The sequence below is a fragment of the Dufourea novaeangliae genome, unplaced genomic scaffold (genome assembly GCF_001272555.1).
Source record: "Dufourea novaeangliae isolate 0120121106 unplaced genomic scaffold, ASM127255v1 scaffold148, whole genome shotgun sequence".
NCBI classification, from domain to species: domain Eukaryota; kingdom Metazoa; phylum Arthropoda; class Insecta; order Hymenoptera; family Halictidae; genus Dufourea; species Dufourea novaeangliae.
In genome coordinates, this window is record NW_015374032.1 from 102,638 (window position 1) to 116,312 (window position 13,675).

General features: G+C 36.1%; 1 protein-coding gene across 2 annotated transcripts in view; it reads left to right on the forward strand.

Moving 5' to 3' along the window:
• LOC107189450 (golgin subfamily A member 4-like) overlaps positions 1-13,525 on the forward strand; it is a 28,518-nt gene extending 14,993 nt beyond the window's left edge. Inside the window, exons 9-11 of one of the 2 annotated variants that reach the window (XM_015577984.1) lie at positions 9,501-9,664; positions 10,983-11,037; positions 12,640-13,525. In XM_015577984.1, the coding sequence (XP_015433470.1) occupies positions 9,501-9,664; positions 10,983-11,037; positions 12,640-12,664 (244 nt within the window). In that variant the 3' untranslated portion in view covers positions 12,665-13,525. The remainder of the gene's footprint in view (positions 1-9,500; positions 9,665-10,982; positions 11,038-12,639) is intronic. The other variant, XR_001516234.1, reaches the window with a different exon arrangement.
• Positions 13,526-13,675: the final 150 nt, after the last annotated feature.

The following is a 13,675-nucleotide window of genomic DNA, read 5'->3' on the forward strand; positions in this document are numbered from 1 at the left end:
TAAACAGGTGCATACATTTTAATATAATAAATATTGGGAGGTTAAAATTATCTGCGACACTAGCGGTCGGTATACAAACTAATATTAATGGACGACGTAGGTATACAATTTAGTACTGTTTATACATATATGCATAGTAATTGAAAGTTGGAGTAGTTATTAAAAATAAGAGTTCAAAAGATTTTAAAGGCCCGAAAAATGGAATTTTGACAACATCGAAGAACTGTATTAAAAAAAGGTTCTGTGTAACAGAGTGTAACGCTGCGATGAACAATAACGTAACGTTAAGTTTTTATAAAGTGCCAAAATCTTTCAACTTTCAAATAAACTTTTATGTTACTGGTTCCACATAAACATATAGTAAAATGTATACCTGCGTCGTCCATATTTCTTACGCAACAAGAGCGCCATCGTTCTTGCGGTGGTAGTTTTCTTTGCCAATATAACTAAAGGGAAAATCTATAAAGTTGTTATAAAATTTTTCAGCTTTATTCTACGTCTCAGAACTAACAAGGGAAATTCGGTAACCCGAAAATTCCGATTTTTTTAAAACTTTGCAGGTTTGTAGGGGACCTCAAGAGAACTATAGCGCAATTTTTGTTTTTGCCCCATTTTCAGTTCTTCAGGGTAAAAACACCCCTTAAAGGTAGATAGACGTTTTCATATTTCCTCGTATATCTTTAAAACTATCGTAGATATAAAAAAATGGTTATAATAAAAATTGATAAAAATTCTTTGTTTAAATAAAAAAACACCACTCACCAGTCATTTTGAAAAATTTTGAATTTTCTGTCACGTCGAAAAATATGTAGCACCTCATTATAAATGCAGATATGTATATTAAACGTGTTGAACAATGTGGTATTTAAATAATTTTAACCGATACGTACATTTTGCACGCCCATCGTTGCACTTTGAACGATGCGTTACCACTAAACTGCGGATTTTATGCATTTATTGTCTATGGGAGTCTGTAAAGTACAGTAAAATACAAAAGTTTCATCAGATCCAATCAGTTTTCTAGTTTATTCCAAACGTAATATGACACTTAATAAACGAAAGAAACTTCCACATTTGCTCTTCTCTGAATAAATTGTTTTAAAAATACCATCTCGGGGAATTGCTTTGCACGACGCTATCCTGGATATAATTATTAGAAACATGGAAGAAGATATTCTTATTGAAGCTGATTCTACGTTACAATTTGAAGATCCATATGCATCGCATGAATTGCAAGACTGTTGGTACGAAGTTAACGAATCGACATCAAGCTGTGAATAGAAACATATCCTTCAAAGTGAACTGTGTACATCTGAAGAAAGAGAAATTATTGATTTGGAATATAAAACAAGAGTTGTGGAGTTCTGGACAAGTGGGATACGAAAATGTTATTCTCTGAAAAGTGTACAACATCGATTTAAGAAAGTAAAATCTGTATCTCAACTCTATGTATAGATGGGAAGCTGTTGTGAAGAATGGTGGAACGTTACATGATAAGACAACTATTATTGCAGAATATGTGTTCGACAAATTTAAAATTAGTAATGATGAAAAATATACATATTATGTATATTATACTCGATTGACACTCTCTACAATATTAATTGTAATACCTTCTTATATCTTGTTAACTAATAATAAAATTGAACAAACTCATATTAAAGTTTACAAATTCAGCCATAAAGGAATAAATATCTTTGTTCGGGTTATTGTTCACGCTTTTATTTTACGTCGTATGATAAAAATATACAAGACGTTGGTTCAAATACGTGGCAAGTGATAACTCATTGTTCAAAGTGCAACGATGGGCGTGCAAAATGCACGTATCGGTTAAAATTATTTAAATACCACATTGTTCGACAAGTTTAATATACATATCTGCATTTATAATGAGGTTCTACATATTTTGCAAGTGACAGAAAATTCAAAATTTTTCAAAATTACAGTGATGGGGATTATTTTTTCATTTAAACAAGGAATTTTTATGAATTTAATTGCATCGTTTTATAGAGCATAAAAAACAATTCAATTTTTATTTTGACCATTTTTTTATGTCTACGATAGTTTTAAAGATATACAAGGAAATATGAAAACGTCTATCTACCTTTAAGGGGTGTTTTTACCCTGAAGAACTGAAAATGGGGCAAAAACAAAAATTGCGCTATACTCCTCTTGAGGTCCCCTACAAACCTGCAAAGTTGAAACAAAATCGGAATGTTCGGGATTACCGAACTTCCCGCGTAAGTACAAGAAGAGAGACCTAATAAACATAGGGTTACAATTTTTTTAATTATCTTAGATATAGACATTTTAAGCTATTGTTTGAAAAATAAATCGTTGCGATAAATTTTTAGAGCACTTTTTCCCCGTGATTTTTTAGATTTTTAAAACAATTTTTCTTTAAATTTTTAAAAGTAGGATCGTGCCTAGCAATTTTGTGACGTCCTTATAAATTTAGTTTGCATTCCAAATGGATCTGCTGTGCATAGAACATACAATTATCTACTTTAGTTCCAAAAACAGGAAAACTTATTTCAGATTAAAATTGGCGCTATTTATTATAGGCAAATAGACAATATTTGTTTAAACAATAATATTCATCTAAATATAATTACGTGTCTATTTCCGTACTCACTGATTTCTCTTTAACTTTTTAAAAGTAAAAATAGAAACATTTTCAGATGTACTGTTGCATTAGTGGAAAATATGTACATAATTTGCACACAGTGAGGTACAATAATCTATATAACATCTTTATATTTTTAAATATTCTGAATGAAATTAAATAAATTTTGGAAGACGAATGCAAAAATTTATACTGCATACATATTTTGCATTCACTGATTGAATTTTTTTTGTTCGCCTATCATTGTCGAACATATGGATATGATAACTGCAAAAGGAATCATTCCAAAACTTAATATTTAAGATAATTATTGCATGCATTTTATTAAATGAATCTAGAATCTTAAAGAAAAATAGGTACAGTTTGTTAACAAGTAACCACGCATTGAGGTTGAATAATTTTTGATTAAGTTTATTATAACACGATCCGAAAAAGCACGAGGCGTAACACAGTAAGACCGGAAGAAGAATAGAAAGCGGCACACGCGTCGCTGTATGCTAGAAGCTTCCATAGAAACAAAGTGTTACCAACTGGATAACATAAATAAGAGTTGGTAACTCCTACGTTTCGGATTATTACAATAGTGAATTTATTCCAACACAGTTTGTTATGCGGAATTTGGCTTTCGGACCCTGGTCAGCCGTGTGACCGTGGTCCGCCGCGAACAAAGCTCCTCTATCGGTTTCCGCGACTATTCGCGCCTCCGCACGTTGAACGCTTGGCACTCCCCGAATGCCGGTATCGAGTAGGACTTCCGATACCTTCGAAATTTAGTGAGAGTGGAGGCTACGAGAGAGTGGCTGTTGCCGGCTAGCACGCACAAGAGTCGAGGTTCGCAAGTAGGATGCGGAGAGTCTGTTCACGGCAAGAGGCGGTTCGCGAATAAATCGAGATCGTTTTGCGTTAATTGAGACGTTTATTAACGTCACGCGCCTACCCTTGAGGGTAACGCTAACAAAAGATGGCAATCGATAACAAAATACGATAACAATGTCGTCCGAAGGTTTGATACTCGTCGTGATATAAACTAGATAACAAGGGATTCGGATACGGCGTTTCCGCAAGATGGTATGCGCGGTACGCTACTGGTTGAGGAACCCCGAGGAACTCCGCCGGCCCGCTACTCGTGGACGCGCCCGCGAACTCGCAATTTCTCACAGAAGGTGAGAAGCTGACCGACATCAATTCTTACTATGACCCTGCCGCAAGCAATTACAGATTCACCCGAAATAGAATGGATGGCTTACCGCTATTCGAAAGCCGTTCGATGTCACCAGGTCCCTCTCACACACACTCGGGATATAATTAGTCGGCACTTGATCTACAATAGCTCTCTTTAATCGCTCGTAACCAAATGCTCTAGCGCAGATTACGGTAGCAGGCCGTAACACTCGGCGGTACCCCCCTTTACCGTTTCGTTTTCCGTGCCCCCGCCGCGAATCTCCCCTGGAGTGTCCGCCGGTCTTCTCCAGATGCGCCGCGTTTCCGGAGTGTCGCTTCCGTCCGCGTGGATTCTCTTTCGAATCCGCCTGGAGTTGTAAATTCCAGGCTGAACCGTCGTGGTACGCGTACCGTTGCGACTGTTGCCCGCCAAATTAATATTAGGCAACTGATTCAATATTCTTTGGTGAGAATAACCAAATAACTGTTCGACCGATGAAACGGATGATTCGCGAGGTTTTAATCGTGACTTGTGATACGAGAATTGCGACGAATGGTTTGAGTCCGAAAGACTGTTCGAATACGACGTTGGCGAATGAACAAATACGAAAGTTCTTGTCGGAACGAATGTTGGTGAATGAATGTTGTCGATATCAATGTTCGGATATGAATGTTCGAGTACGAATGTATGTTCGTGTACGAGTGTATGATTTCGAATACGAGTGAATGTTCGATTGCGAGAGTATGTTTACGAATGAATTGAGTCCGTGTGACTCTTGTCGATACGAGTGTTTGCGAATGAATTGAGTCCGTGTGACTCTTGTCGATATGAGTGTTTGCGAATGTCTGTCGAGTTTCGTGTGACGTTGCGCTTCCTCCAAGTTCGCTGAAGGCGTTACCAAAATTCGCCTCCTTATTGGTTATGCCCGGAAGGGGAAGGCAAATTCCTTCGGGGCGTAGCGGACGTCAGAAAAATATCGCGCACGTGGTTACGGTGCGACTTGACCGCGACGAATTTTCGAGTCTCTCAACGATAGGGTTTATGACTGTATTGTCTGCGACTCGGCGCGCCCCCGTAAGGCCCGGCGCGGAAGGGTCCCAGGTTACCGTGCGCATGTGGCGGACTGCAGACCAAATGTTCGAGTCTTTTGTCTATTATTCTCTTTGTGAACGAAGTTAAATTGCAAGGGCTGGTCGCGAAAATGTATAAACTGTCCGGACGAAGGAAATAAAATAATCAATAATAACGGTATCGTCTGACTCTATAGCCGTCGTTTCGGTCTACGATGGAACACGGAGACTCCTCGGGCCCTGAGGGTTTCTCCGCCAATAATTCCGGCTCCCCTGAAGCCTGGTTGGAGTACGGCATTCGTTCCTCTGGACGCGCCTGTGCTCCCCAGTGATGGGTCTCTCCCGTTGCCACATCCGCTGGGGGTATTGTATAGAGCAGGCCTGTCCAACATGTGGCCCGCGAGTCATTTCGCCAGACGACGCGGTCCCCACCATCACTCAGTCCATTCCCCACTACTCGCTTGCGCTGCGATGCGATCGTGGAGCACGAGGTACGTGCGGGTAGGAATTTCTGGAGCGTCCGAAGTGGGGACAGTCAGAGCATGTACACACGCTTTCTTGCCTCTATATCGTCGTGCTTCTTGTGGATATAGAGGGGGGTCATTCCCCTCGGCTGAAAGAGCAAGCCGGTAGGGGCGATTATCGATTTTGGGCCGCGAGCCACACTTGGACAGGCCTGGTATATAGGAAGGCGCCGGTCACTGCCACCATGGTCCTATTTCGTCGGTGTCGATATTCGCCTACCCCGCTGTCGACCGGCCGCCTCACGAGGTCGGCTCCTCCACCGTTGGTTGGCGGTGTAGTCTTCTTGTAGGGTGGGAGACTCTTATCCCAATAATCCAAATAATCGGCCGATATTCAATAACCCAATGGCGGTTCCTGTTCAGGGTGGGGGAAAACGGTTCCGGAGTCAGGTGTCGCTTCACGCTCGTTACGGCCCTGTAATTGTGCGCAGATGCTCGGGGCGGTAAAATACGCGGTTAGTCACTGTTCAAATGTTCGCTAATTCTCGGGATTCCCCTAGGAGCGCTCGTGTGCCTGCGAGTGCGTGTGTTGAGCGCTGTTTTTCGGGGCAGAGGGCGGTCCGGTTCTATTCGTATAGCGCTTATGACTATAATAATAAATGTTCAGTACTATAATGGATGTGTTTATATGCATATTTATTTAATCGATGGATAACAACGTGGAGTAAACTTTATAACAAAAAGGTGCTGCTAAATTCAAATTTGGTAGTAACAAAGATGGCTACGGCTGTAGCGGTCCGCGTGGTAGGAAGCGTAGGAACTTTCTGTGTAGCAAATATGGTTGCATGAGCGTTGGTGTGAAAATATTTTGTATGTTTGTCAGTAGAGGCGTGACAGTATATGAAGCGCTAAAGTTGCGGATGATGGCCACATTCGTACTAGGCTCCACGCTCGAATTTGGAGCGGTCGCGTTACGCTGGCAAAAAGCAGTGTAACAAGTTACACTTTAAACAATTTTTTGGTGTTACGATTACCGTGGGAAAAAGGGACTTGGGAAATTAAGATCAGAAAATGTTACCTCATTTTTCTCTTTAATATTTTTGCATGCTTTCATCGTCGAAAAAGATAATTAAATGTTCTAGTGCCAGCAGATCAGTCAGGTAATGATTATCTATCCTACTTTCTGTAAAGTAATGTCGAATATAAGTAATGAAAAAGATTACGTTTTAGTAATTGTCTACAGTGCAATGCACTTCTTATAAAATAAAATACCATAGCTTTTCACGTTGTGCTAATGATAAATGTCACGCATCTATTTAACTCCCAGATTTGCTTAGAGTGTAGGAGACCGTAAAACAAGCTTTTCCAGTTGACCCGCCCTTTTACTCCGTAACCCCGTGTGTTACACAAATATCGTTCGAAGCTCCGAAAAAGATTTTATCTAATCAAGACCGTAGATGTTTCATTTGTGAATTCGCCCCGAGAACAGATTTTTGGAATTTCCTCGCCTCTCTGAAATAGTGATAAACACGAAAGGTTTGAGAAATTTTCATATTTGAAATTACGCTCTGCAAATCAAATTTTTACACCACCCCGCCCGTAATTTACTCGCTTGTAAACCATGTAACCACGTCCCCATTTCGAGTAAATTACAGTGTATGTAGTACCAACAGGTTCAGTTTAACACGTTCACCGCTTGATTATTTATAAGAATACAGATTGTTATAATAATTGTTATTGGAAATATTGACTGCTCAAGATCACTAGACTTGTCACCATAACTCTGTCATCCTTTGTTGTCCTTTAAGATTTCAAATATAAATTAATAGATTGAAGACAGATATCATAACCATTTATATGTCTGTTTATTTCAGCAGGCAATTGACTTTTTTTATTTTTTTCATTATCCCGTTTTCCGTGAAACGATTTTTGAAGACACATTTTCTTTTAGTCTTTACATTACACAATACTATCTGAGTTAGAAGAAATTGTTTTTTTATTAAGTTGACTTTAAGTTAATTTTAATACGATATACAGCATATTCGGTTCAAGCGTACATGTCACAGTAAAATCGTGAAGTTCAGTAAGTGTATAATATCATACTTACTAGTCAATGTATGCATTTGCGTACGATTTTAGCAGAAGTATGAACCGAATATAAGAATGTATACTACTTCTAGTAAATGTATTTATTTACTAGATAATACATACATTTGTCATAGCACGTTAGTAAAAGCATAACGTGGAATGTATAATTTTTGTAGATATTTAAAGAACAAAAGTGAAAACTGTAAACTTAACACTTTATTTGATAATTTTAAGAAAATTGGTTATTTTTATTTAATTAATATAAAAGTATAGGTTAGGTCATGTTATATTTTATTTAACACACTTAGAAAGAAGCAACTATAATGTAAAATAAATACTTGAGTTACACAAATTTACAGAAAATTGTTGTTTTTATTTAATAAATATTAACAAAATCTATAGGTTATATGATTCATATGAACAAATGTTAGCAACAGTGTTTATTGAAATTAATGTACGTATTTTTGTTCATGCACGCTTTTACTAAATCAGGATTTTAAATGTATGCATTTACTAATAAAGTATAAATTTCGTTCTTTGTGAATAGATTTACTAACCAGATTATTAACTGCTCACATTGACTAGGAAATGTACACATTTACTGAATTAATGTTTTTACTGTAACTTTTACACGCTATTATTTCTCTAACTATATTGAAAATGCGAGAAAATGTGAGAAAATGTTTCATATAATAGTTGTTTGAGTTCATTAAACAAACTTAATAGAATATAAGAATGTTTTTTAATTGCTATTTAGAGAGTTTTTAGTAACAATATAATTTCTTTTAAAGGAATTGCATATTTTTAGTATTGACATGTTATTAAGCATTTTAAGACGAATTCAACGACGTATAGTAGACTCACGTTAAAGTAGCGGTAGGAACGCCCCAGCTCACATGCAGTACTCACGTACATACGTGTGCGCCACTCTACTATCGGTCGTCATCTGTAACCAAAGTTTTGATTCAATTGGTGAATCGACCGAACTGCCACGAGATCCTGTGTGCCCATTGGCTCACGTTGAAGTAGCGTTTCCAGGAAAAACCCGCCTCGAAAGCCCGACACCGTTACTTTAACGTGAGTCTACCGTATTTAAAAGTTCTGTTTGAACAATAATTTCTCGGATCAAACAACTTTTATGGGATACATTTTTCGTATTACCAGTAGTTAGAGAAATAATAACGTGTATACACTTAAAGCAAACATACTGTACATATACAGTTACTTCTTCAAAATTGGTTGTGTATGAAGAAATTTGTGTGGTTTATTATTATCATCTAGAATGTCTCTTTTATATAAATTTTGTTATCATTTGATTCATTTCATGGATGTGGGAATGACTTTGAGTAACCAGCATATTTTCACTGGAATTGTAAGAATTTTATAATTTCTATTTGTACTAAGCAGTTTAAATTTTCAGTACTGGGCGGGTTAGGTGGTACAAACCGATATAGGGTGACTCCTCAAATAAAAATCGGTACAGATTATAAAACTAATGCTTTGACGTGGACTTTCAGTAATAAGAAATGTTTTCGTTAAAACTAAAATACCTCTTACGTTAACAACTTTATTAAACAACAATTTCACATTTCCTTTATAGGTAAAATAAAGATCTGCATTGAAAGAAATATTTAAAAATTTGGTGTCTAACTTAAAAAAATTTCTTTAAAAAATTTACCAAAATGTTTAAAACATTTTCTTTTATTTCACAAACTGTTTGAAAGACTGAAATTGAGCTCAAATCCTTTACTTCATGGGACGTCTATGTTGGCTACCACTAATTTCGTTAGATTTTGTTTGCACATTATCTTTTCTTTCTGTTATTTTACATTTCATTTATTTATAAAATCGATATTGTCAAAAGAAACAATATTGTGAATATTTGTGATAGTATAAAGGAAGTTATATTTTCGGTTACTATTGTGCGAGGAGTTACTCTTTATCCGTTTGCACCACCACCTAACCCAGATCTTGCAACAGAATATACAGAAAAGATTAGAACTTTGTTCCTCATGGCGAAGAACGTGTTAACGCTGTATCGATAGCACGTATGCTCCTCTTTTTACTGTAAACGCTAGTTTTCCCTCTAGGCTGTCACAGTTGCACACGGTGAGCCATTCGAAAGACGTACGATTGAGGGACGAACGAGAGTTGAGGCACACGCAGCAAATGTCTTTGCTAGCGCACAAAGACGTTCTAAGTACCTTGCCCCCCGAAGCGGCTGCCAGGCTCGTCAATGCAAATTATACACTATGTATGTATCTCATCAAACGTCAGGTTCGATGTTTGACTCAATATTTCACATTTTCTTTTAATTTTTTGTACCAATGTTGCTTTTTTGTCTTTTTTCTCTACTTTACCAGCGTAACGTATCTACTTCTTAGGCTGTGCTATGAGTACTTACTGTTGTTTTGCTTTTTTTCGAATTTAGGATGTATCTTCATGCGAATAATACTCAACATTAATAGATTGTTGATCTCTATGAAAATTGACACTTTGGTGAGCTTATGGATAGAAGAATCGAATGAAAAACCATTTTTATAAAGAATTTTTTATTTGAATCGTCAATCTAGTCGTTCATATGTACATATAATAATTTTGTCAGTACATCAGACGTGGAAGTTACAAAAAATTATATATAAAAAGAACCGATGTAAATTATAAAATTTACTACACGATTGGTAATGAAATATTTTCAGCCACTATCAACATAATAGTGAATTTACGATTTTCATAATTTTTATACGTATTCAGGTTTTTATAATTTTGTTACGTTTTTGGATTTACATGAATTTTATACATTTGTAGACTGTCGATTCTTATATAAAATTAATGAAAAAATACCTATACGTATACACTAATGTTTATAACTCTTTGAAGAAAGTTTTATATTTTGAACTACACTTCGATAATTCTCAACGATCATAACTTTTACTTATTCTATGGCTGTCATTATTAAGATAGCTATTTTTTTTAAATAACATCCTTTTTAATAAAGAAACACAAATGTGGGTGGACAAATTATATAGGAGTGTGCATTCGATGCGGCTTAAGTTTTAAAAAATAAGCTGTCTTTGTTTCGCGAAAGAGTCACCAAAAATGTACGAAAAAAATGGGCCACTGTCGTGTCCACATCAGGCACTAATTCTTTTTCATTCATAAAAATATAATTTCTTCCGTTTTTGTACACCCATATCCAGAGAAATTGAGACATTAAACACAAGTAAATACACACGCGAAAGTGTAAGTTAAATAACACGGAAAATAAAATAAATAAAAGTAATATGGACATACAAACTCATAGAAAGGTAAAGAAAGCATACATAAAGAACGAGACTGAATTAATTCTTTAATTGAAAATTACTTGTGACACAGCCTAAATAGTCTTAATCCTTTTTAAATCATAAGCATGTTAAGGAGTTGCAGTAGAAATAACGTAGTTAGAAACGAGAGAAACAAATTCAAAGAATATATATATGTATATGTATATGTATATTGCAAGACTTGTTCAAATTTAAGGAAATACAGAAATTATTTAATGGATTTTTGTTACATAATAAATGTATTTACAGCTAGGAATGTTCAGAGTCAGTCGAGCGTCTTACTGAATTGGCTGTGGGGAAAAAGGTAAGTTTTTCATTCAGTACGGTAAGCTGCCAATCGTCTAATCGTCATTTAGTTGATTGAGTACTATTTAACGGAAAATTAATTCTTTGAGTAGTTTTTCCCTTGTGAATTTGTTTCGAAAATTGATAGTATTCAAATAAATGCAGAAATTGCTAAAAAAAAATTAAAATGATAATATTTGTTAAATAACACGTGTTTATACATTATCAAAATTTTAATATGAGACAAAAATTAATGTTAGTAAAGAAGAACAAGGAAGTAAAACATAATTCTTTTAATTCAATTGAGTTTTTATAAGGACGGTCACTCACTTGAAAGTCGAGAATAGGTATGTACTTTCTAGATAAAATTTTATACATACATATCTGTATCTTAAATTATTTTAAAATACTTCCTCACAAACTGTGTATGAGATATGGAAGAGATAAGGATATCCTTATTGAATTATTTTTTCTTACAAATTTCTTTCAAGATTATAGAAACCATAGTATTATAAATGTAACTATCACCATTCAGCGAAAAAAAAGTTATATGGCAATACATATTCACAATATTTAATTTGCAAAATTACTAGAACTGATTTTTACACGAGTGCCCATCTTAAAGAAACTGGTTGTTGTTAAACCATTCGCAACACTAAACTGTTTTCATTAATTTTTCATATTCTGAATTTGTTTAACTACAAAATGTAGGAGTTTAAATACTAAAATAAGCTCACCACCCGTTTGCAGTGAAATTACTCAAAGTCTACTCTAATATTTGATTAAACACAGCATCACTTTACATCACAGCTGCGCAATTGATTGCTCACGAGCTTAGGAGAATTCCCACAAGAGGGAATAGGTGATGTCAATTACCTCCAGTATCACTCTACACTGGGTCATTCCACGCGAAATCGGATACTTTTTAGAGCACTCTTTCGGATTTTGTTAAAATTTGGATATTTTGTAGTCTTTAGCGATATATAAAAGTATCTCGAAGGATTTTTGAAAATTTTAGAAATTGTTGATTTTATAGCTGTTTGAAATTTAGGGTCAACGTTTGTTCAATAAATCATAACTATTGAACTAAGAAACTGATCGAAATGAGCTTTCCGGGTACTTATAGTGGAGACATAACAGTACCTGATCAAAAGTATCATATTTCAGTTAGAAGAAAACATTTTTTAACCATTTGGTTTGTAACTGTTTTAAATAAATGTAATTTTATAATAGTAGGATCCAATTGAAAAATTTGAAAAAAATTGAGGATGTAGTCCTATTTGTCTTCTTTATGGACGAATTTAAAAAAATGTGGAGACTGTAAAATTGGCCATATGAAAATTAATTGAAGTTAATGCTGCGTCGAAGCCCATAGTACCACACGGCTGGGCCGGTAGAGCCGGTGTAATTCGATGCAGCGTTCACTTTAATTAATTTTCATACGGCCAATTTTAAAGTGTCCATATTTTTGAACATATGTCCATAAATATCTTCATTTTTTTTCAAATTTTTAAATTCAATTTAAAAGAAAGAGGCCTTCATTCCCTCGATCTGGTAACGCTGTTCGTGAGCAATCAGCAGTCGTGCAGTTCTGCATTACATATAAACGATTTTCTCGTAGCACGCCAAAGGTCGTACACATGTGATGGGACGCTGATGACGGCAAAGTCGTCACCCTGCTTCTTGCCTTCTGGATACATTCCTGCCAAGTGCCAACTGCCAAGACAATTCCTGTAACTAGACTAAACCGAGGCGATAAAACTCTATTACTGTGTAGTAACGTTTCGGCTAGTTTGATCGCTCAGAGGTCGCCTGTACTTGCGAGAGGTGACACGTGTCCTATTTTTTTGGAAGAAAGGGACTTGAGAAAAACGTGTCTTCACCGTTGAGAGATTCGAAGCGGTGGTGACGAAGAGAGTCCTGCTTTTCCAGGCTTCTAAAACGGAAAGTCGCTCCTCTTCGTGGCCAGAAGAGAGTGCGAGGAGATGACTTCTATTGTATCATAAATCGTTGTATAGCCCATTGTTCTTAGATGCATTGTAAACGAAACATTGCCTTGAAAGAGAGAGAAAAAAAAAAGAAAAACAGAACTGTATATTTCAGTTATTTTATTATTAGCTACGAAACTGTTAACATTGTAAGTTGCCTCTCTCGGGTATCGTTCGATATTCGAGGGACGTGCGTTTGTTCCGATAATTACTCCTTGACGTTCCGATGATTGTTAACGTTGAAAATTGTATTTGTGTAAATTGCGCCGACGACAAATCAACACCGTGTCGACCATGTTTCCTCACGAACAACCTCTCTGTTGAAGGAGGTTAGGGGATACTCGAACAGCGACGCGCTGACGCGTCACATGATGTTTTGGAATTGTTAATTTAATGTTAATTATAGAATTTTGCTTACCAGTGGAACTACTGTAATTGTCCGTTGCTCATTGATGATTCGAACATACTATTTCCACGAAATTTTGTACAGAGAACAGTAAACGTCGGCGAATAAAAAACTTATAAGACAAAATATTTCTTCATCGAACGTGTTTTTTTTTTCCTTTTATTATTATGAAACTGAATTGGTCCTTGCATTGGGAAGGCGTTTCTCAGATTTCGTTACAGGTGTTAACAAAACGCTGTTGTCATTTATTTACAACGGTGTGA